The sequence below is a fragment of the Struthio camelus genome, chromosome 1, assembly GCF_040807025.1.
Source record: "Struthio camelus isolate bStrCam1 chromosome 1, bStrCam1.hap1, whole genome shotgun sequence".
Taxonomy (NCBI): domain Eukaryota; kingdom Metazoa; phylum Chordata; class Aves; order Struthioniformes; family Struthionidae; genus Struthio; species Struthio camelus.
Genome location: NC_090942.1, coordinates 195,787,947 through 195,813,830, shown reverse-complemented (window position 1 = coordinate 195,813,830; position 25,884 = coordinate 195,787,947). Strand labels below are relative to the sequence as shown.

General features: G+C 38.0%; 1 protein-coding gene across 2 annotated transcripts in view; it reads right to left on the bottom strand.

The window, feature by feature from the left end:
* Positions 1 to 25,884, bottom strand: part of TRPC4 (transient receptor potential cation channel subfamily C member 4) — a 155,851-nt gene that overhangs the window by 13,784 nt on the left and 116,183 nt on the right. For both annotated transcript variants that reach the window (XM_009686443.2, XM_068929972.1), the window contains exons 4-6: positions 23,859 to 24,195; positions 9,086 to 9,225; positions 2,060 to 2,373 (exon numbers count right to left, since the gene is read on the bottom strand). In XM_009686443.2, coding sequence (XP_009684738.2) covers positions 2,060 to 2,373; positions 9,086 to 9,225; positions 23,859 to 24,195 — 791 coding nt within the window. The remainder of the gene's footprint in view (positions 1 to 2,059; positions 2,374 to 9,085; positions 9,226 to 23,858; positions 24,196 to 25,884) is intronic.

Here is a 25,884-nt window from a genome sequence, read left to right as displayed (position 1 = left end):
AAACCCAAAAGGAATAGTTGTGTAATAAAAATATTTTCCAAATTGTTCATTTTTTTTCCCCAGACACATAAAGTCCTTCAACTGACTGAGGTGGATGATATTCATCACAATATAGGCAATATATGCGGACATAGCTTTCTAGGGAAGCACTAGATAAATGTGTCAAATCTGAGCCTTTAGATTTACAATGACTGAATCTATATCTAAGCATATGACTGCAAGAATGATTCTATTGAAGCTTCTGAGGGATAAATATAGGTTCAGATATCTTATTTTGGACACTTATCTTTGAAGTGCCCTTTGCCTGGACTTTAGGGGGTAGAACAGGGCCTCTAAAGTAGCTCAATGACTGTTTTTCTGCAGAGGACTAAAACATTTTGGGAATTCTCGTAAATATTTGGTTTTGTCAACTTATGCAATTTCAACTGTGTGTTGAGAGCCATTGAGATAAAAGGAGTTCTAGGATTACAAGGACATTATTATCATTAGCATATATTTGATCTTGTAAAGACTGAAGACATTAAAAAGATAAATATGCCTCTGTCATATGACACTGTGCTTTTACAACTGAATGATATAATATACTTCTAGGGAAGTCTGGGACATCAACTAGGAAGCTAAGTAACAATATCCAACTTTAGAATAGTCTCTACTTGACGTAATTTCACTTTTTCACAATGTACAAGCTGCACTACGGTGTGATAAACACGGGCCCTGGTTAGCCCCTTTGCTCCTGAGAAGCGTTGAGCAAGGTTTTCTGTTTGTCTGATCTCACATTGCACATTCACTGGAAGAGTCTTTCCCCATGGCCTCTGTCCTGCTCCTTCACCGTCAACACCAGCAGCAGGCACATTAGCCGAGAGAGCATGTTCAGGCCAGTGTTGTCGTCCCACCAGCACAGGGGACAGCAGCAGGAGGCTTGTACCTCAGGCGGTCTGAGGTACAAACCCTGGCCTATCAAGGGCCCTATGCTATCTAGCACACGGGGAACCCAACACGCAGAATCAGGCAAAATGTAATGCTACAGCCCTTTTCCCACCATGTGATATAATCTGCAAAGAGTAACTACCACACAGCCCAGTAGAGTGTCCTCACTACCTTTCATTTCCCATGCGAATAATATTGCTTCGCTCCATGGTCAGCTCTGACAGATTTCTGCCTTGTGCTGCTCTGTTCAGATCACATAACTATAGCCACTCAAAAGTTAGGCTTTAGAACTGTGTAAGATGTTGTCAATAAGCAAAATGATAAATATGCTGTGCTTGAGCAAAGTTACTTGACTAACGTGATATAAAAGCAGTTATTTTTACAGAATTGTTTGCTTTGAGAAGAATGCCATGGATAACAAGTATGTTTTAAAAGCAACCAAGATAGGGTTCACAGAACAGGGAACAGGTGTTTATTTTAACAATTCAAATCAGATTGGAAGTTGAAAGATCAGTTAGAAAAATTGTATTCATTCGATAGTGTTTTGGTACTAAAATGCATTGTGGAACAGATTCAATGAAGTAAATTTTTTTTTGAAGTGAAAGAAAAAGTAAGCTTTAAAAGGGAAACAAGAATACACCATTTGGGTATTTGGAAGAGATTCAGGGTCAACAGAAGCCTGGACAGACATGTTTTTTCAGCCTCACTTTATCAGGTGTGCAAGGAACCTTCATTTTTTCGAACACCAACCTTATTTAATGTCCACAAGCAGACATGGAAGAAATACAGACCAACAGCTGCCTGGACAAGTGAACTTTAAGTTGGTGACTTTTTTTTTTAATTCTAAGTATGTATTCTCTAATCTCATATTGTCTCCCCCTCCTCTCCATTTTATTTTTTCTCTTTGGAAACATGTTCAACTGTACAGACTTCAGGTTGTGGTATAGGATGAACATTATCAAAGACTTATGTAATACTAATATCTATTTTTTGTATTCTGGTAACTCCTGGGACTGCCTGTTAGGATGCCACTGTAATACCAATAGAGAACCAAAAGGCAGCCTCTTTCCTAAAGACAGCATCTAAGTGAGTACAATATGGGCAAAGAGGAAGAAATAGATCAGCCACTTACGTTGAAAATGCATTATTCTGCTTATCACATCGTATTCCTTTGCAGCTGTCAGGTTCATTTGTCTCATAGTAGAAGTACAGCTGGTTCAACCCATTTGCAAAAGCTAGCAGCACAAGGCAGTATATGAAGAGAAACTTCAAAATGTCCAGCAACATTCTTCCTAGAGATATTTGCAGAGGTCCCAGGTGAGAATTTGCAGTGAATAATGAGATCAAGCGTAGGGAGCTAAAGATGTTTGCGATTGCAAACAGTGCCTCAGCCACCAGTGTTGGATGCCACATGTCCCAGCTCTCTCGTGGAACTAACCCACTATACTGAAAACAAACAAAAAGGAGAAAATTACTCCTCTATTTTTATGCACAAACAAGTGTGTCAGTTTCCCTATCAGCCATTCGATTCATCTGCACATTAAAAGTAAACCTCTTTGGGGAACTCAAACGTCTTCAGGAGAGTTTTTTATGTTAGGACAACCAAAAATCGCTGATATGTTTGCACTTATCCTTCCTTTTTGTCTGCAAGATGTTTTCTTGTTTTTCGCCTGTGTTTTGCATGTGGTTACGAATTTTACTATAACAAAAGCATGTCTAACCACTCTGACAGAAAATAAAAGCAATCACTTTTGAACATCTGGAATTTTAGAATTATGGAAATTTCCACTTGCAAAATTAGCTATATTACTTCTTTGGAGAAGAGCAGATAAGCCAATGACGGATAGAAACCTGCAAAACTTTGGCAAGCTGAAATAAAACATTTTATCAAGGAATAAGTATATATTTCTTAATTACTAACATTAGACCAATGACGAAAAAGCTGTTTATTAATGAACCATGGCAAACGACTTATTCATCTCATTATCCAACAGTTTGATCCTTGGAAATGTGATTCTTTACTGTTCCAGTTCTACCAAAAAATTTCTTGAAGATGAAAGATGTTTCTTTGAACTAAGGCTTAAACTGCTGTTGTAGGCGCGTTATTATTTATCAGGTCTTGTTAATCTGTTTTACAGAACATATCAGAGGATAGAGCTATGCTATTGATCTATGCTATGTAGCACTCTAAAATCATGGAATAATATAATATGGAGCACAGTTAAAAGAGTGCATCTTTACTGACTCTGGGACACCCAGATACAGCCTTCAGAGCCACCACAGTCTGTGCCCTTAGTAGTAGTAAGCAGAAGGACCCTGCCCTGTCACTAAGGCCAAATGGAACAGCATTGCCAGTCGTCACAGTCTTTCCATGCCACACTTACCCTCCAAAGAAGGGTGCCTGCTGACTAGGGCTGGGAATGGTCTGGGACAGTGGCAGGGGGTACCAGACCGCACCAGGCCCAGGTTGCTCTAATTGTCTGGTGGCATAAGGGAGAGAGTCCTAGTGCCCTGGATCAATCCCTGGCACAGCTTTATTTACTCATTCACAAGCAGTCACAATATCTGACAATTTTGTGGATTTTAGAGTCAGAACTTTAAAACCGAAAAATAATAGTCCACTACAGAGTTGAGAATCGCCCTGCCTTGTGGCTCAGGCACCAGAGCCATTCATTCCCTGTAGAGCAGGGAATTAAACTCAATCCTGCTGGAGTCATAGGTCAGTACTTTGCCTGTTAGAGTATCCTCTCCACTACTGACCATGTTGTAAAACCACGTCTTATTACATTTGACATTGTAGCTCCAAGAGAGATGCTATTCTGCCCGATCTGTTATTACCCTTCAGCTCTGTTCTGATTAATTCAAGACTGGTGATGAGGTAATAGCCAGGAGAAAACAGAAATGAGCTTCCAGAGCCAGTTAAGAGTCAAAAGCAAGAAGAAAATGAAGAAGAAAAAAATTACAAGATCTGTTGAGAAAAGAGAGGTGAGAACTCCTCAGCATCTTTTCTATGTCTTTGTTTGAATAATACTATATAGTATATTACTATGAATTCTGATAGCACTTTACAACCCTGGTATATAAAAACTTTCACCTATTAAGTAACTGGGAACAGTTGCAGTGCAAAGAAAGATTAGGTACTGCACAGTGCAATAAATTTCAAAAGAACACAAGGTAGGGGGAAATAAGGGAAAACATAATGATGAGACAAGATTTTAAGAAGACATTTCAAAATTGGAGGAGATGGGAGTCCTTGGTAGAGAATCAAAACGCTTCAAAATGCACTCATACTTTAGGTGAAGGCATGTAGTAGCAGATTGCAAGGAAATTAAATGAGCAGGAAAGGAGAGTAGAAAATAAGAAAAAAAAATCTAAGCAAATACTTTTATGAGGAAGCAAAAACTACAACGAACAAGGATAGTGTATGATATAGTAAGGGAGCAAGGAAAAGATTCAACTGATCAGGTGTAGACAACTGCACATGAGCTCTCTGTCAACTCCTTTTATAGTCAGCAGTGAGAAATGGACCCTTCTAGAGTAACAGGAAAGCAAATATCTAAAATAAGTCATATGAGATGCTCCTTAACATTATCTTCCTTGATTATATAATGAATTGGGGTGGAGGAGAGGCTATTCAGATATCTAAAAAGTAGTTTGACAAGATGAATCCATCTAACTTTTTCTAAAAAAAAAAGAAGAAGATGACAAGGTTAAGGAGGCCAATGAAGGGCAGAAGAAAAGCCTGTATCTACGATATTCTGGATGAAAATGAAAGTGAATGGGGATTGGACAGCAGGCTAATTGTGATGAGATGATTGGTACAGGGACAATACTCCAGAGGTTAAAAAAAGGACAGGTTCTTTTGAGATTGAAAATCGATGAATAAGATGGTGAAATGTAGAAATGATAAAAAAAGAATGAAACTGTTATTTGATAAGAAATGTGAATATTAGAGAAAGAAGAAAAATAAGACCCATGGATAAGACCTAGCGATAGGATCCCATTACCTTTTCATTGTTCCATGCTAGAATAGGGTCTGAATTCTCTCAGGTTCTAAAAGAGTTCTTAATCCATTATAAAGACACTCCAGTTATTGCAAAAGGCACGACTTTATTTCAACTGAACTTAAGATAAGAAATTGGCATTTTTTATTAATATTAGAAGACCAGGTTTTACAAAACCAATCTTTCTTATCAGTCTTTTATAATTTTATAACTTGCAACTTCTTTGCCTGGTAATATAGGATGGCCAGCAGTTGTTATAACTAAGTGCAATAGAATTAACTTGCAAAACATCCTTTTGTTTTTCTGGTTTCTTTTGTCTGATTTAATATATTCTTTTTTTACAATGTGTAGTTTTATGTCCCCTAATACTTCTGATGTTACCATATATTTATTGAAGTCATATTATCTTCCATGGCTAAAATTCAGCTTGTTTCAGTTTAAATTTCTTGCATTTTAAGGGTCACAGTGGCCTTCAACATGCTCTTCATTTAAAGTCAAAACATCTTAACAGTCACCACAGCCCACTCTGACTAATTAAAACACCCCCAGGTATTATTACCTTATTACAGAAACAAGGAAAGATCTAATACCCTCTTCGCCGTCAAAGGAAATTGAGAGGCATATTTCTGTTGTTTCAGCTTAATTGATTCTGCTTTTCTTGAACCTAAGTCCTTCTATATGTGGATACAATACAAAAGATCTCATGATCATAAGCAGAGATTAAGGGCTATTTTTTTAGTTTTGAAGAGATATGATTTAAGAGACTGGAAATAGTAGGACAAAGAATAGTGAGAAAGATGAAGACCTGAGAATTAGATTTGGAAATGATCTGTGAAATATTCTAGCGAAAAGAAGACAGCAAATAATATACCTATCATCAGCTGGTTGGCTAAAGAAAAATGCATGTAGCACATCAATGAGAAATTAAGAAGAGCAAAAAATGAATTGAGCAGCATATAAACAGTAGAGCTTCAAAGTAAACGTGTGTTGAATGTGTGATGCCACTCGGGGAATACAAGATAACAATTACTGATTCTTACTTAGAGGAATTCAAATGCAAATCTAATATCTGAGCCATCTGTGAGAAAATAGGCGGGTGATCGCTACTGTCTCATTAGGACAAAAGTCATGAATTGTAGATCACCAAGAGAGATCAAACAGAAAGTTTGATCCTGAATGTTCAGCAGGCTGTCTGACCTTGGTCAAATGTGAGCCTCTTGTTTGTGATAAAGCAAAAAGGTTAAATAATTTTATCCTCTTCAGGAAGATACCTTTAAATCCTTTTCTGAAAGGTCATATGTGAATGTGAACTCTTGCTGTCTTAAAATGTATGTCCCAATCTTTTCATTATGCTGCATTTCAAAGCAGCAGTAGGAAAGGCAGTTGGGGCAGGAGTAGGGGTAGCAAAGACCTTTAAACAGTGGTTACACTGAGGAATGGAGACTAGAATTTTTCTTATGAGGGTTAGTCCTCATATGTAAATGAACATTGGATCTGTGAAACTGGTAAAATAACAGTCAAAATCATTTTACACTGCAAAGAGATGAGAAGATGTCAGCTTCTGCAGACCTGGTGGCAGAAGAGAAATTTCATCCTATTTACTACTAGGCAGAGCAAATCCGACATTTATTGTCGTTAAAACAATAACTGTGGAGCCAGACGAGATATTTTTAGTTACTTTTCAGAGTTCCTGCCTTGAGTAGGAACCTGTTTCCATAATACATGATGGAATGAGACAGCATTTCATGTCAACGGCTGAGACTCACATAGTTAGTAAGGTGAACTTGAATGTAATCTCTAACAGAGCTGGAAACAAACAGCACTGGGTCCTATGCTCAGGACTGTTTTATTAACAAATAAATAAAGCCAGCAGGGTCTGCATGTAAATTGACATTTCATCTATCTTGACACATCAGTATAAAATATATCGTTCTTCAAAAAAATAAAAAGGGACATTTATTTTAGAGCACAATTATTTATATTTATAATCCTCAACCAAAACAGATATGTTGCTTAAAATCAGTTATCTTGTACTCATATAAAACACGTGACAGTGTGCTGTTTATAATCATATGTTATTTATCATGGAGAGAGCATTTCCAGCGGATACACCAGATAGATAATTTAAAAAGGCTCTGCATGTTGACATAAAATCAGAGATAAAAAGTGTAGCCCTTTGACATACATGAGATGTACGCATCTTACTTGAATACTGGGACTGAAGCAGATAACTAAGTTATCTTTTTAGTTCCCTCATCCTGAAACTACCCTCTTCAGTGTAATTTATATTGGTCCACCAGCTACTGTAAGTAATATCTGTCTTCTCAACTGCTGTCCATCAGAGAGCTTTCAATGAGCAAAAATCAGTTTTTACCCTAGGGATATCTATCACACAGGTGGATAGTATGAAGGGACTCTCATCTTTTTATTCAAGGGAGTTGGTTAAAATAGTTTCTTGGGTGGTGGTGTTAGCTGCTGCACTGATTCACATCAGGCAGCATACATGTAAGGCTTGGGCTTATAAGTTTGATTCAGTAAGTAAAGAAAACTTATATTTTAGAAAAACCTGTTGTGCAAGGTTTAACAAATGAAGATAAAAGCTATGTATCCAAAGGTACTGTTTACATTTGGAACCCTCTCAACCTCATCTGGCGTACACATGCGGAGCTCTGTTGTAGATATTTGAAATAAATATGCCTGGATAATAAGTTATGCTTGCATTACTCTCTTCAATACATCTTTTTTTATATACTATGTTTCAATTGTTTAACAGAATTGAGGCTATTTTAAAGAAGAGGAAAAAGGTATTTGAATGCACCATTGCACATGCAATAAAAAAATAATAGCTGCAAAACCAAAGACAGTGCTTTATGAACTGTGTTATGATTGTCATGCAAGCACTAATTTGGAGAGTAATGGAGGCATGTATACTCCAGATACTGTCACCTTGGAATATGATTACTGTAAGCAAAAGCTGACTGGGAGATGAAAGGATTATAATGCCTTCTAATTAATATTGTTCTAAAGTGAATAATTAGCCATCTGTAATGCTTTGGAAGAATGCATTTTCAACTGTTTCATTATGTGTCTACATTACTATTTATTCTTCAGTCACTGTACGGTAAGCGTAAAAAGGTGTTTCATCAGCTTTAAACAGCAGATCTCCCCACACTTTGGAGCCCCTTGCTCTTTCAGGCAAGCAGCAAAATTTCTTTTGCTGGGAAGGTTTCCACAGGTATGCTGTCAGAGAGTGGGCATGCAGACCCTTAAGGATAGTCACCAAATGGTGGGATAAATTAGAGAGGCTCCTATGTTGCTGTAAGCTTATGCTGCAGCCAGAGCAGCTGTACTTTGAGAACAGGGAGCTGTAACCAGCTACTTGACGGCTGCCTCCTCTTCTCTTCCAAGCCAAAAGGATCTTGGCAGAGAAGAGTCTCATTCCATGCATGTGGTGTAGCTGGTGGCAGTGATCTTGAAACAGCTGAAATATAACGCTGATGATAATGGCCAGTAAAACTGGGCTTGTTATTTTTATGTGGATAAGACCTCTGTGGTAGATGCTAAGAAATGCTTTCATTTCCTTTCAGAAGTGCTTTCCTTACATTTGGGACCACTTTGTGACACAAATATTTCATTTTTACAAGGGATTTTTGTGATATCACGGATTCGTGTTGAATACATACAAAATGCAATGTGTTCCGTGGCTTTGGAAAGAAGGGCCGTTTTATAGAAGGAATTTTGAACAGTGGTAATATAACACTACTCATAAAAAGTCCATTAAAATGGTGAGAAAATGAACATATCCATGAACTTACGCATGGTAGGTTAAATTATCTTAGAGGTAATAAGACCAACCAAAACCATAATTTTCTGCAAATGCCCACACTAAATATTAGCAAAAACATGGCAATATGGTGATTATTCGGGATCAGATAACAAAAGATTGCCTGGACCTAGAAAGAAAAAGATATAACCCTAGTCCTTAGCTTACTTGTATTCTGGTCTAGCTTCTCACTGTATATGCAGAAGATTCAATAACCACATCATATATGTGTATATCTGTACTGTTGAGCCTAAGAAACCATCAAATATAGAAGAAAATTCAAAGAAGCATGGTCTCAGTTATCTTCAATACTTATCCGAAAAAAAATTACCTTTGAAAATGCAACAATTTTCAAAGAGATTGTTGCTAAGTATAAGGAGTTCATTACAAAATCCATGAGGTTCCACCAGTCGTGAATGTAGTCCTGTAGTCCACCATCCCACATCTGTTTAATTTCACCCCAGATAAAACCTGCAAATAGAACATAATTCATTAAGCATGAATATTAACCAAAAAAGGCTATAACTATCCTAGACACTTATCTCACAATGGATTGAGTCTCCTTACATTAACTGTAAAGGGAAGATGAATGTATGGTCTAAATTGCACTTAGCAGAAAATTTATTTTCCAATTAATATTTTCAAAACTAACTTGTCAGTCAAGACAAAAAATCTTCTGCATGTACAGGGGCAATTTCTTTGGCTTCCTTCAATCTATTTTTCTTTCAAATCCTAATAAGTATAAAAAGGGTCTCAAAACCATTCACCACTGCCAACTCTGTCCTTGGATTTCTGCTGCAATGTAATTCAAACTGGAATCTTCACGACTGCAGGAACCAAGCCAACTCATCAATTTGTTTCAACTGGAACTAACACTACCAGGAAGAGAATTTCTATTGTTGCTGTCAATGCTGAACTAAAGTCTCCCTTTTCACAGGAAAGAGCAGTGTCTTCAGCAAAATATTTTTAGTTGGTTCTTTCCTTTGGGAACTGAAGGAGTGGAGACTGTTTTCAGGTGTGCAGAGCACACATTGCTGCGGACACAAAGTGGTACAGAAATATTCAGCCCCAATGGGAAATACTGCAAGTTGTCTGACATGAGCTCAGTTTAACAGCTCCTGAGTCCTGAGTCCTGGGACTCTTTAATGTTACAAACATCAAAACCTCTCTGAACAGGATGTGCCAGATTACTGTAAAACACGTAACGTTAAAACATACAAACAACAATGGAATATTTAGATCTAGCTTGTGGATGAATATCTACAGAATTTTTTAGTCAACAATACCAATGGCACTTTCACATTTTTCATAATTCTTTTTTTAAAGGAATTTCTTTCTTTGTACTCAATAAAGATGCAACATTTATGGCAAAAGAGACCACTCCTCATATATGGATGCTGAGATACAATTCAACACGGCTTTTCATCACCTAGTTATCACATATTGCTTTAGAAAATACTTAACAGATTTCATGTAAGGGCATACAGAATCCTGCATCGCTCTGTTCAGGGCTTAGCTTTAAACCCTAACATTTTCACTTAATCATCTTCTAAGTGACTGCATGGAAAACTTGTGTGGTATCTCAGACATGAGATACCTGGGATGAAATTTCCAGCGTATTTTCATTTGTGCCAGGTAGTGTTTTGGGGAGGGGTTGGGAAAGGAAGCTAAGAGGAATGCAGTTTCATTTTGCTGTGTTTTGGCTTGAGTGCTGGTTGCTTTCAAAAGGTTCCTTTCCTCACTACCTTGCCCTTGCAGATCTCAGCCACATTTCCACCTTGCTCCTATGTGTTAGAATCAGTAATCATGAGCCTCCGGAGTACCTAAATCATCCAGCAGCTCCAGCATATTTTATTTTAGTAGGGTTCATTTTCAGCCACATCAATATGCAATTTCAGCTGCCTGTAAAGCTGGAGAAACACATTTTGAAAAAGCAGCATGGTGGGAACACATGGAGCAGAAAGTAGGACAAGCCCATTCTGGTGTTCACATCATCTTAGGCTGCTTGCAGCTCTACGTTTAGATGATCAGATAAAAATGATCTACAAAATACAGCACTTTTTTTAGAGACTAATATTTATTTTCAAGCTGCGATAATTCAAGTGTGATAATTCAAAGCTGGGAAAGAGTAGAATATCGTTGCACGGGAGGAGTCAATATCCACTAACACGGTATTCGCTGTTATTGTTAAACTGCCTGAGTGCTATCACGAAGGGTTCATCCCTTTGCAGGGCCAAGTGGCAGGCTTCTAAACACCTGGTAGTTTTAGCCTTGCATGCAAGGAATTAATCATCTACTCTTCAAAGAGCTGATCATTCCCAACACACAGTATGGACAGACTAGAGCAGATCTGACTCCCCCATCCCTCCACAGTCCTCTCCATTCTTCAACGAGCAGGCCATGGACCTGCAAATATTCCTGCTTGCTGTTCTGCTACACTGTAGACATGCGTCTTCAGTGCCAGATCATAAAAACACCCAGTTTGTGGGCTGCAATATATCCCTCACATTTCAGGCACTACCCTGAATTACCTCTGCTTAAACCACAGAATGGCACATAAAAATAACCATTACACCACAGGACCCTGACGTGTGGCTCAGAGGAGGCCTAGGGCCAAAGACCGTATAATGTAGATTATGGTCCTTAAGCCTCCGTGTTAGAGGACAGTTCCTTATCCTGTTTTATTTAATATTATAGATTTAGCCCCAGGATCTTGACACTTGAAGACAACTCAAACTCAGAAAGCAGAGAGTTGCACTGATAGCAAAATTCCCAAATAAGACTTTGCAGAGATCCATACACACATTACACTAAATAAACTTTTTCTCATTCATCACAGCTGAACGTTCCATTAAAAATGTGCATTAAAAACAGAGCAGAAATAGAGTGGGGTCATTAATAAGACAGATAATTAAGGGAAAGCAATAACTTCAGGAAACTCTTCTGCTGAGATATCCCCATGATTCACAAACAGCCAAAGACGGGAACTGACACAAACACAGCAGGGCTGTTCTCCGTAAGAGCATTGCTCAGCATCATATGCTTTGACAGCACTGGCTAAAATATAATAGAATTATGTGTAGACTAAAAAAGACATACTGACTAACACTTCTGCATTTGATCTGCTTTGCAAGTGAAAAGCCGGACTGTTCTTCCCAGCACTTCCTGGGCTTCAGAAAATGAAAGTATAATAGCAAAAGTTGACCTTAACAGGGAAATACTGACCTATTATAGAATTATTGTGGAAGACAGTATATGGCTGTTGTAAAACTGATAATCATAAATGAGAAACAACTAATCCAAACTATCAGTAATGCCAAAATCATCTGGCAGCTTAAAGTTCTCAGGGATATACTTTGACATTTTAATGTTGGTGATTCTAAATGTTTTTTTCTGGTTTCAAGGCAATTTTTAGGTTCATTTTGTTGTAGAATTTCTTTTTAATCAGCCAATTATGGAAACCTGGAAATCCTAGATTTTTGTTGGCCATAGACGAGATGTGATACTCTAGTCTCTCTTGCCAGTCAAACCATCTAAGTGCACACTTTGCAGATAAACACAATTACTGAGATCTTATAGTACTCCGGAGAGCCTAAAGCTGGGCTGAAACTGTTTCACTGACTGCGGTGAAGAGAGAAGTTTTTTCCCTTAAGTCCTACATGTTCTTTTCTCTTCAGCAGCTGACACATAGCAAATTCATTAGATAGGTCATGGAGCAATGTGGCTAGGGATGAGATTTCTCTTACTTATTTTTAGTTGTTTGCCATGCAAACAGCTCCATCTGATCCAGTCACCTTAGATTGCCCTTATAGTCAATGGAGAGAGAAAATCAATTCAGACATGGACTCTGCACTACAAATGTCTGCATTTCATCAGATGAATTCCAGCCTCGATATCTGCTTCTCATGCAGGTTAGTGAAAGGGTGACTGGAAACTCTTCAGTGAAGCAGAACTTCATTTAAAAGATGAAGTTTGTAGAACTCCAATTGCTGCATCCCTGATTCAGTGAGCTTTCAATGAATCCAAAACTTGTGGCAGACTTCAGATTATCTTGTTTCTGGACAACCCTGTCAGGTGTCCTGCACAAGCTTTGGGAAATCCAAGGCTTCAGCCCTGGGCAGAAAATCCATGGGCACACTGCTTTTGAGCACTTACACCACTTTGAAGATGAGAGTCTGGGAGGCTCTAATCTCAGCTTTCAAGGCTCTCAGCGCCCCTGCTACTGAGGCAGGATTTGGAGCCAGGAGATTCTATATCTGCTGATGCTACTGCTTTGGGTGTCAGGTGACTTGGTTTGAGACTCATGTTCCAGACAAGTGGTTGTTATATTTGTGACAGATGTGCAATCCATGCATGCACAGTAGAGCTTCTCAGACATGTTAGGTACATAATACTTTTTTAAAAGGGAAATTTTGGAAAGTACAGTCCCAGGGTGGATTACCAAGATCCGCAACTTCAGGGCAAGCCCACCCTGAAAGCTGAGGTCAGTCTTCGGAGCTCCCGGCTCTCTACTGCTAAGTACCTTGAGTGGTGTTTAACTGGAGAAATGGATACTCAAAAAACTGGGCTCTCGGGAGCTCAATAAGTCCTCCAAAGTCTGCCTGGAGGCATCCTGCAAAGGGTACTCTAAAATCCCAGAGACTTCTGCAAAGCTGAAGACTTCTTGAAGGCCCAACTAGTGGAGCTACTCTGAGCAAGGAACCTCAGTGATTCCAAGTTACCCTGTTTGGGATTAATTTGCTGTTTTGAAAGTTACAGTTACACAGCCGGAGGTCTTGAAATTCTGTTGTAAATAATAACTATAACAAAGAACTTTTTACAGGAACGAATGTTTGGGAGGAAGGAGAGAAATCAGCTCTTCTCTTCACAGATTCTGACACAAAATACCAATTTGTCAAGTTGCATTCACCAGGAAAATCAGTAAAGGTCAGGAAAATGAAAAGGTGAAGAAAAACCCCACCTCTAATGCCCCGTCATGCTGCTTTTACCATTTATTTCCTTTTAATGTGAAAGAATCAAGATTATGTACTCTTCCACCTCATGGAATGTAAATTGAAAGTGAGACTTTTAAACATTTGTTGCCATTGTTTATAACTAAATATGGAAGCAGTAAGAGAGAAATAATAACATGGACATTTTGAAACAGGTTGAGATGATAGAAAAAAAAATTGATTAAATATTCCACTGTTTTAATGGGATAAAATAAATCTAAAGTCAGGGCAGGAATCCCACAGACTGCATGAGGCCCTGTGAATGACAAGCACCACTGGAAAGTTTCTTACAGTACTATGAAGTACTACATAAGCAAGCTGATCAGTGCAACTATTTGACTTAAGTCCAGTTTGTCCGGTGCAAAGAAGGAACTAAAATAAATCAGATAAAACGATTTTTGAGAAAAAAAATGGAACCTGTGAGTTAAGTATACTTTCATTTTGCAGTAAATGTTTCTGAACTTTGATGAAAAATGTTCCTTCTGCTAAAACAAACCCTGCCTATTGTAAAAATTTTTGCCCAAACCAACAAGATGAGTAAGAATTAACATGCTGTCTTTTTGAAGAACAAAAGATATTAAAATAATACATTTCTTAGAAAAATATCACTTTTAAAAATCAAATTTTCATTCAAATCAGATCATACTTTCAAAAAGTCAATCTTAAGAACTGAGTAATATATATTATATACTAGAGAAGAGCAATACAGATTTGTGAGCATACCTATACACAAATACGTACACAGTGATAGCACTAGCTTTTATTTTATATTTTTATCTATAGGTATATTACGTGTAATATAACCTGGTTCTCTGTCATGTCAGGCAAAGAGCTGGGAGTAACACTGCCGGAGGTACCAGCTGTCTTCCCAGGATGGTGATACCCAAGTGAGTTAGGTCCGGGAATTCATCGTTTAAATAGTCTGTGCATACAGCTCAACACTGAGAATACTCAGTTCACTCTTTGACTTCACTTTCTTATCTGTAAAATTCGGCTTAATCCTTTCCCTCATAGAGGCAGTGAAGATGAGTTTTAGTAATGCTTCTGCAGGACAGTGAAAAATTAAAGAATAATAAAAAGATTGTAGAACATTTGAGTTTTTTAGATGAGCTATATCAGAGCTAAGAATATTCAGTGCTGATTAAGTATCAGCAGTGTGTTTATTCTTGTGTTCAAGGAAAGTCATATTTTTTAAGAAACACTTATCAGGTGCAAATGAGATTGGTCTAGGATGGTATTATGAATTACTGTATTATATATAGGAATTGAACACAAGGCAAGTATTGGCAAGTGCAAACAGTTTGGACAATCAGCATTGAACAGCCCCTGAAATATTTATGGTTCCATTTTACCACCCAGTCCAAGAGCACCAGATTGTTCACTTGCTTGATTATTTATGCAGTAGGGTGTCTATATAAGTGGGATAACTGTTCACTTAACCACTTGCTGGTATCTTTGGAAGGGATGCTTTCCTTCAGGATTTAAATAACAAGAAACCTGACTTTTGCAGTACTCTTATAAAAGCTAACAACAAATATATATAATTAGCATTTTTCAAACAGTCTTTTGAAATTCCTTTGCAAAGTGTTCTCAAATGAAAAAGAACTGTGGTTCATTATCATAGTGAAAGATTAAAGGAGATGCAATCTACTCTATCTATCTTAATTTTATATACCATTTTTCTTCTCATATTTTTATGTTTCTGTAGAACAGGTTTTGGTAAATATCAGAAATATAAGCCAAGAAAGAATATCTAAGATGATGTTCCTGGCATATATCTAAAGATAAAACTATAACCCTGGATATATTTTCATGTTCAATATGACTTAACGAGAGAGGTTAGCAATGTTCAAATTAATCCTGGATGATCATGCATACTGTTTCAGGTTCATGCACCTAAGCTTTCCATACCAGTGGACTGTACTTGGCATTGGCGTAGGTGTCATGATTTTGAGAAGACATGAAAGATGCTGTATTTTGGGAATGGATCAGGTGCTTAAGCAGAAGTGTCTAGTGCCATTTTAGACGTTCTAGGATATATAAGCTGGCCACCTCATGCATTGCCAGTAAAGGTACACTTTTCCCGTAGGTTATTTATCATAGCTGCAAGCTCTCTGTGAATATCTCAGATACTCAGAGAGTTCAAAACGGGACCAGGTGCCTCTTTGTAGGCACCTAACTACTTCCTTTATGCTTACTTTGCTTTAAGCTTCTAATTCATAAGGACCAGACTTGCTAAATGTCTGAATTTGGAGTAAGGGGCTATGGACAAATATGTAAGTATGTACATACAGTGCACAAATTCTGATAATTTTTGCTTTTGAACTCTGCTCTGCAATAATATTATAGGCAGAAATTTAGCTAGCCAAAAGTATTGATTCATTCTTTCAGGTACTTTTGCATAGGAGTCTATAAATATCTCTTCAAAGAAAAAGTATATCCTCATTTACTGCTTGTATGTCTCTCTTAAGCTCAATAGGTTTACATGAGGAGTCGCGCATAGTTAATTTTACTCATTATCCTTTAATCTCCTTGACTTAATTGAAGCTGTTTGTGGCAGGTATTTATCAAAATTGGTTTGTTTATTATGGAAATTACTTCCTTGCTTTCACAAAATATTTTCAGAGAGGGTGAGAAGCAAGGCTTGTATCCTAACTATTACCAAAAAGTCTAGGTATTACCAGAAAGGCTTAACTTATAAATCAATGTGTAGCCTATAAGTACAATCCTGCAGTCTAATGCTAATTAACGTGTTGTATCTCTAAATATCTTTATATTCCTTATCACTCCCAGCACTTATTGCATTGTCTTAGTGTTGCTATCATAATATAATGAAGATATTTTTGTCATATAATTAGTAGCAAGAAATACAATTTTCAAGGGTGTGTAAGACATGGATCCATGAAGGGCTATGAGACCTGCAGGCAAAATAAACGAAGCATAGCTGATCTGTGAAGCACAAGAAGGCCTTACAGCATTACTCAGAAGCTATCAGAGCCCTACACAGGGCACCTCTGCATGGCATGTGCCAGTCTGTGTCTGCCCGTATGGTTAGTCAGGCTCTCCTGCCTCCGCAGAACGACTGCAGGGAGCACACTCACCGTGTGTGACGCAGCCAGCCCTGGACCTACTGCACACTGTCTGAGGGTCTCTCTCAAGCAAATGCAGGGCAAAGGGGTTTCTTATGCTAGGCCCATGCACTAAGACAGAGCTCAGGTTTGGCTTTTTCGCCGCGGCAGACTGTGCAAACCCAGAAGCGACGCTGAGGGATGTAGGAAGCTATGTCCCTCTCCTTCTCCCCTAATAATAGGCATGTAAGGATTTGTAGGTCTCAACACTGAGGATCTAAACTTCACGCCCGGCAGCCCAGTCCCATGAAGGAGTTTGGTGACTGAAATACTCTGTGATTCAGTGGCTTAAATTAGGTGTACAGTACTGAAAGGAGAATTCACAGAGCAAGACACTTAAATTCCCCCAGAACTGCATTTTACACTCCCTTTGAGTTTCAAGCGCCTGGTTGAGGTCCACAACCTATGAATGCTGAGTGCTAGAACAGCTTGACCAAGCCGGTCAGCAGGAACTGGAAAGAGGAGCGAGTCTTAAATTCTGTGTTTCACCATCACTTAGGAGCCTATCTCAGGACATCAGTTGTCTCTGTGAGACTGAGTTTCAGCCTTCCTTTCCTGAAGCGCTTAAAATATTTCCCCCAAGAGAAGTGTCAACCTTCACAACAGCTTTATGGCTAAAATACTTCAAAAGGAGAAAAGACATCTGCATTTGAGTCCTTTCTCAGCCCAAGAGAAGACTGAACCTCCATGACCAAAGAGTGCTAGGGAAGGCATAATGGTGGTGGGGAGAAACATTCGCTACTCCTGCTAAAAATAGGAGAAAGGGAAACTGAAAGAGAGATGATTAAAGAAGCCACAAAATCCAGCAAGTGTTTTTAGCCTCCTTGCTGGGGCACCTATTGGAAGTAAAGGCATCAAAGTTAGGCCTTGCAGCACAGACACTGCTGGCCTTTTATATTTTTTTTATCCATTAAGCTATATGATTGTAAGGTTAAAATGTGACATGTGAAATATTTCAATACTAGTGGAGCAAGTACAATGGTACTCAGTTGAAAATAGGACTGAGATTCAAACAATTTATGAGGATCTTGCCAAAATCTGATTCTAATAGTAAAATATTCTGGCTACATTAAAACTTTTTGTTCAGTTGAATGCTTGCCTATATATGGTCTTTTTATACCATACTGTACAAAACACAGTGCTTGTTTTCAGTTCTAAGACATTGTTGGCGGGAGGAAGTTTGTTATAGGTAAAAAACATTTATGAAAAATGAATATTCCAACAGCATTGATAAGGAAGGGAATTCCCTTTATTTTCTATACTCTATTTATAACCTGTAAAAGGCTAGTAAAGATCAAGCTGGAGCAACGATCCACCCAGCCTAAGCCCTGACTCAATTGCAGCTGATACTGAATGCTTAGGGAAAGGATTTGAGGGCAGACGAAAAAAGTAAAGGCTCTTCCAACTTCCAGGTTTACTAAGTTTAGGAATAGCCTACGCCAGAGATCACATTTCTGTCACTGTGATTAAGAGCCACTGATTACGGCCGATTATGACTCTGTGGATGGCAATCAGCTGCTGAAGCACAGACTGCAGTTACATTTTAGATGAAAGACATGTTTAAAAGGCTTTTCAAATTTAAGGTAGATTTTTACTGGAATAGCAACAATACGTTAAGGCCACCCATACTGAATTGCAGGTCATGGCATAAATGAAAGAGTTTTCCCAAAGAAAAATTCTCCTGAATTTTTTGTAATAATCAAAACAAAGTATTTTTCTTTGGCCTCATTTTTGGAAATGGCGAGATCATTCTACGTAAATTTTACACACACAAATATACACATATCAGCCAACAGCAACAACAAGAAGAGAATAAAATAAAATCGTCTACACAGAAAATGCTCATCTCAAATATTTAAAATTGGGTAAAGCTACAAGCTACTGAATAAAAATTGCTGTTATGGCAAGCTACAGGCAGTCCTGACATGTAGCTCTCCTGATGATTATTAAATAAACAACATGTGGGTCCAGTTTTGGGACCCCCAATAAAAAAGAGATATTGACCAACTAGAGTGAATTTAGTGGAAGGTCATCAAGCTGATGAGGGGGCTGGAGCACATGATGTACAAGAGGAGTCTGAGGGAGCTTTGTTTGTTCAGCGTGCAGAAGAGGAGATTAATGGGGGATATAACTCTTGTCCTCCATGAATGAAATTGCAGGTTATGAATAGATCGAGTCAGACTTGTCCCAAAAGCGCAGAGAGGAAGGACGAGAGGTAATGGTCATGAGTTATAGCATGAGAAATTCCAATTGGATGCCAGGAAAAACAATTCGCCAGTGGTTAATCACTAGCACAGGTTGCTGAAAGAGGCTTTGCAACCTCCAGCCTTGAAGATTTTCAGCACTTGTCTGGACCAGAGCCTGAGCAACCAGATCTATCTTTGAAGTCAGTTGGTGCTGAGCAGTAGGTCGGATTAGGTGGCCTGGAGTGGTCATTATGTGCATTATTCTTCTTTCCGTCTGAAGCTGTGTTCCAGCTTTGTCTGGGATTATTTTCCACCACTGCACTGTATTTGTCACTACTGGTTATGTACTATTTCATCCTGTTGGCTATATTATCCTTTATCTTTGCTCCCTGGAACAATTCAATTAGTAGTAACTGTTCAATTTTCACATAAGGCTTTCCTGACCAAATTTAGCTTATGTTGTGCAGTGTGTTTGCCACATCTCTGCACACTTCATCCTGAAGTGTCATGCTGTGCTATCATTTTAGATGTACTTTTTGCTCAGTATGAACAAGAGGGTACAGTCCCATATATTCCTCTTAGAAACTTTTTGACCACAAATGTGTGTAGTTTTCACTGTTACCAAACATCCACATTCTCTATAGATTCACATACTCTAATAATCTGTATGAAACATTCTGACAGAAAGAACAGACAGGGAACACATTATTAAAAAGATCCAGTAAGGCTGCATTGCTTTCCCAGACAATATTCTGAACAACATAATTATGATGAACATTTAAAGACGCCCATAAAAGAGCATAAATCTCATCAAAACAAATTTGCTCAAAAATGTCCTTTGCTACAAGCACCCTGAACAATCAGCAAAAGAGCTTCTTAACTACATCCGCTAAGCACCGAATCCACGCAACTGGTTGTCAGCTTTCTCAACTGACCTTTGTAGCATTCCCTGGTAAGCCAACTGTCCATTGAGAGAAATTTTAGCCTTGATATACTGGCTTATTATTCCAAAGATAATCACCACATATTGTAATACCACTTGTGCAAGTATCTAATTGTGTAAAAGAAAAAATTAATTCAAAAGTTTCCTTAAGTGACTTTTTAAAATATAAAATTGATAGTCTCCATGGAAATGAAGCCCAATACAGTTTTTTCCTATAAGCCTCCTACTCTACTGACACTTTTAATATGTGATAATTATGCACATTCACCCTTCTATTACATAGTAGTAGGAAAATGCTAATTACTGTTTGATCTTCGGAGAGCTTAGATAGTTATGGACAATCTCGAAACTTCTTAAGTTCTATGAGGTAGGTACACATATGCTGAAATTCATGTTGAAGAGAAGCCTGGAAGGTATAACTCCTCTTTCTCTATTCATATTAAGAGAGGTAGCAATTAAAATGTAAATTACATACAGAGCTACTTTAATGAAGGAAAGACAAACAATTCTATTGTTTAATATGTTAATAGCTTTGCGGTATGGTAGCTACTGCAATATAACCTTTGCTTTGGGAAAAGGAGTTTACTTGGTTACATTCCCAATTTCGAAGTAAAGCTATAACCCTAGAGCTGCATTAGTTTTGTCTCACACTTCAACACTTTTCATCTACATCTAGAGAATGCAACCGTATATCTATGCATCTTCCTGTCTTAGGCTCCTTCGTGTAACTGAAGTGCTGCATTTACTGTTTTAAAGGATACTGCGTAACCGCAGAGTATATAGAGATGAGATGACAGGTTAAACTGTGGCTAGGAAACTATCCTTAGCTTATTGATTATGACTTGATAAAACTATTTAGTTTATTAACAGGTGACTGGACCATATACACATAGTTTGCATGTATGTGAAAATGTAAACAGCATTTGGTAGTAGAGGTTTTGACTGAGATTCATTTATTTTAAAGAGAAAGCTGAGGCAAATACACTTAGGGCCTATTTCTTCTCAGCATCCTCTGCAGCTGATGAAGAGAAATAGACACAGATCTGTGATCTGATGTGTCCTGTGGAGATGTCTGTCTGTCTCCTTTGATCACAGAAGGAGATTTTGTACCTAATGAATTGGTGAAATTACGATGGATGAATCCAATACCTTATTGCTTCTGTGGGTAAAGACACTGGGAAGCTGAACCCAACAAGCTTGAAAATGGAAGCAACATGGAACCATTACAGACATTACAAAAACATGCAGTCAGTTCTCCATCATTTGTCGTCTTAGCCTCTGGAAAGGCTGGTCCACAGGCAACATCACAATGTGCTTTTCCTGCCACCCTTGGTAGGCTGGAAGCAAATGTCTTTGAAACAAGCTGCTTTTCAGCCAAAGGTTAGGGATCATAAATATATAATTTTAGATGCAAGAGACTTTGGAAAGCACATGTTTCTCTGGACACCATAGTTTAGAATAATCATAAACTATTTGACCACATATTATCTGAGTCTTGATCTTTATTCATGCTAGTGAATATTTGTTTATGCAGGCTGTTCCTTTGACTTGATCTGCACTGCTTGTGGAGGAAAGGCTTATTCAGCACAAGCAGCAGTGACATAATCTGGCCAGATGAGGCTAAAGTGCAAGTATTAATATTGTTTTGGTCATCACAGTTGTCAGGGTCAATGGCTCCTTCAGACAACTGCTTTGGAGTACTGAGTTACTTGAACCCTTGCCTAGCAGTGTTAAAGGCTGAGGGGAAATGGAGGTTCTTCTTCCCATTACTTTTTTTCTGGGGAGGAGTTCTTCAGCTAAATTTTAGAACTCCCTTTAGCTGAAACTAGCCCCTGCCTTTCTCAAATCCTGCTTTTTTCTGGACTTCAATTCTTTTTTTTTTTTTTTTTAATTAGGTTAATGATGCAACACACTTTGGAATGTCGAGGGTCTGTGTGACAGCTATGCATTTGTTCCCACTACTCTTGAATCTCACAATACTGTGAAAGCCAGGTTGATATCAACTACCTGGTAATTTGGAAAGCCAGGTAGCAAAGCTGCTATTATCACCTCCAGGTGTAGGACAGGGCAGAACAGATCCCTGCTTTGCCCCAGTGTTGGACCATTTATTTCTAAGGAAGCAATATATCAAACTAATGGGCTTTGCATTGGTTTCTTATTTCGTGATAGTACAAAACTGAGTAAATTTACTAGTGAGATATTTTTGATATTTAAATGTGAATCTCACGCACTGAAGTTAGGCTGGCATGTCAGTATGAAATACTGCTCTGAGCAGCCTGCCAGATTAATTCCTTTTCAATAATAACACTAGTATTGTTTTTTTTAATGTTAGTAGCAATATTTACCCAGCAAAGGACAACACACCTTACAGGGAAGGCTGTATTGTGCTGTGCTATCATGGGTAAAATCCCAGAAGGCAGTTCTTCTATGGAAGTCAAGTCCTTCTGAGAGCTTCTCAGCAGGTAGGAGCACAGACATAAGGTTGCAGGTCATGCAGACTTGTTTGTTTGCTTAAGGGAAACACAGATGTAGTCCTACCTCCTGCTTCCCCTCAGTGGGAAAGTGCTCTACTGAGGAACATCTAGCAGAAAAGTCACTGACTCACTCTCCTCCGGAATATCAGGTACTGCCAGTTAGTGTATTATAAATTCAACAAAGCTTTATAAATTATATCATCAATGATGCCAACAGCCTTGTCAGCTTAGTTGTTCTAAAAAAAGCCAGATATCGAGGTAAAGTCACGAGAGTGTAAAGAAGAAGCATCTTAATGGGAAACTAACAGTGTTAAAAGCCCATTAAGAATATTTCAAAAAAAAAAAAATGTGTACATGAACTTGTCTATGTGATGACAATTTGAATAAAGATATCAAATTTAAATTCCCGCAATTAAATCTATCGTAACCTTCTTTGTACAATTTCCTCTTCATCCAGACCAAATATATTTGGCCTAATTTGGTTAGAAATCAACTTCCATGGAAATAAGCAACAGGGAAGCATGCCAAGAGGGATACCATCTAGCAGGAAGGACAGGCAAGGACAGAGAGGACCTAGGACAGTGCAATTCATTAAGACAGAGCAAACACATAGTCAGGCATTCAAGGTTTACATGACCAAGTAAAATAGAATTTCAATAAACCTAAATTGAAATTTTTATTTTAAACTATCAGGGACAGAGGGGTAAACTTTTTCCCCCTTTGACAAACCCTAGGGGATTTTCTCATTCCTTCTGATGAGAAAGTATTGTTTGAAGTTCCTTGACCAGTTTTCATCAACGATTTTGCACAAAAAATTGCTCTGCATATATATTTTAATGAAAATACTCACTAGATCAACACTATTGGCAATAAGCGGGTCTGTGATCTTAGAAACACACTTTACCTTCATAAATAACTCAGGTTAGTGATAACACTCTGCAAATGGCACTGTCCCTCATTCTATTACATGAAAATAATTACCAAAAACACAGAGTAAAGAAGCCTTTTTTTAAAAAAATAGGCCTACAAAATAGTAATTTAAAAAAGAGCACTTAAAAGAATCTGAACAATTTCTATACTAGAGAAAACAGATATTAAAAAGATTATTGATATTTATGTTTCAGGACACAGCTTAATCATCAGGAAGGAACCCCTGATGTTTTTTGGTTCCCTCAATGTCATATGTCAGTAATACTACTGGGTGGGTAGATTATGGATTTTTAAACTCTACCTCAGTATTCTACCACTCTCCCTAGGTACTGCAGTGTAGGACAATACTGTATGATACAATGCTTTAATGTATCTTCCTGCCTCAGGAATGCTTAGCAAAACTTCAGCAGTCAAAACACTTTTCATTGTATTTTCTTTAGTAATACATTTACCCAGGACCCACGGTAATATCATCCACTCGACGATGGTTGGTGGTGGTCCCTGCATGTTCAAGTCAGACCTGTCAATATGCTGAGAGGCAAGCAACAGCAGGAACAGAAAAGTCAAGTAGGATGCAGTATGACAGATAAATTTGATAAATGGCTTTCTGATGAACAGCCCTAATGGGCTTTTGGGAGCTATCAGGTAGCACACGGAAAAGACTGGGAAAAGGAGTCCTATCACAACACATGTCAACATCTTCACAGCCCAGTGTCGCCTCCTCCATCCTGGGAACTCATCGTACCAGCGGGATGCAAGCAGCTGCTGGCAGTTGGGCTGGGCAACAAACTACGGGGAGAAGAAGAAAGGAAGACAATTAGTTCCATATTATTGCTATTAAGTTATTTCCATCCTACGTTGGTCACAGGCCCTTACAATAAGTAGCTTTTGGGTAGACATAAAAAAAAATCCACAGCCTGTGCAAACCCACTCATACTGGTAATAACAGTGAGGCAGGACTAAGTCACACTGCCTTCCCTTCCTTTGTTATGAAAAGCATAGCAGGAAGCCCCTGAAATTCACTTTTCACAATAAAGCTTGGCTTCCTCAACATTAAAGCACACAAGGTGCTAAGGGACTGTAAAATACAGATACCTCAAAACCTTTTTTTCAAATTCAAATACATATCTGCAAATAATACTTCCATTATTCACCCAGCAACACTTGTGCAGAATTTGCAGAATATCGGGTGGAAGTCATTATAAACATGAAAAGCATGATGTTGTTACAAAGCATAACTGAGATCTGCAAACAGTGAAACTCAGTTTCACAGCCAAAAATGAACTATCCTCAGTATATTCTCTGTTAATTCTCTAAAAATCAGGTTTACATATTTTAATACTAAACAAAACTCTTACAGACTATTACATAATGCTTGCACAACATGAATTAAGCACTAACATTTCCAGTGCTGTTTTGCTTCACTAATCTTTGTCAGGATATATTTTTGTCCTTCACAATCTTTTATGGTCTGTCTGTTCTCCATGATCTAGTTCCCATTTTTAAAACATGATCCTCAAAAATGATTTTAAAAAAGGAAAAGTCAACAAATATTTCATATTTTGCATCTAGCTTTTCAAAGAACTTTAGGTATATTCCAAGCTTTTTTGTCATATTTTTTCTTTGATCACTGGTTCCTATTTTTTCTAATGCTTTCTTTTACAAAGCGGACATAGAGTCTCAGGGTGCTAGATTTGAGATAAGAGAGATAAAAAAGAAGCAATATACTCATCAAAGAGAGAGAGACTTCTTGTATTGTTTTTTCTTTACAGAACAGAAGGAAAAGAAACATTTTCCTTCTCACTTTACACACATGCATATATTGGATTAAATCAATAGCTGAAGACTTAATACAGCCATGCAGGAACTTGTTCGACTTCCTATATAACAAAATAGTTCATTTGCACTGAAAATTTGATTTGAGTTCTAATCCTACACACTTAGTTTTCAATTTGATGCTTTTTGATAACATTTATAACCACAGGGGCCAAGTTCTTATTTGGGACGAGTGATAGGTAAATTTTGAAACAGTTTCCAAAATGATTGGGACTCCTACTCGGAGAAAATGTTATTTAGTCTGGAATTAAATGAAAGTCAGCATGCATCTTTCTATATATGTCCGAATCCTGTCAGAAAATCTTAACCTAGAGCCAAATTCAAATGTGTTGTATCTTAATGAAATGCTAGTGTCCTTAGCAGAGATATATTTGCTTACCAGACACCAACACTAAACCTGACTCCAACTGCTGTGAAAGAAAAGAAACCCTACCGTGAGAATCTTGAAAATAACCTTAATGAAGAGTAACAGTGTCCTCTTCCATTAGGAAAAATGCATTTTTAAGGTTTCAGGATGCTTATTTCAAGATATGAATGCCTAAATGCTGTGCTCAGTTAGAGCAGATGGTTTGTAAGTTATCTATTGCCAACTTTTTAATGCGGGTCTTCCTTACAACATTTTTCACCTCATTTCACTTAGGT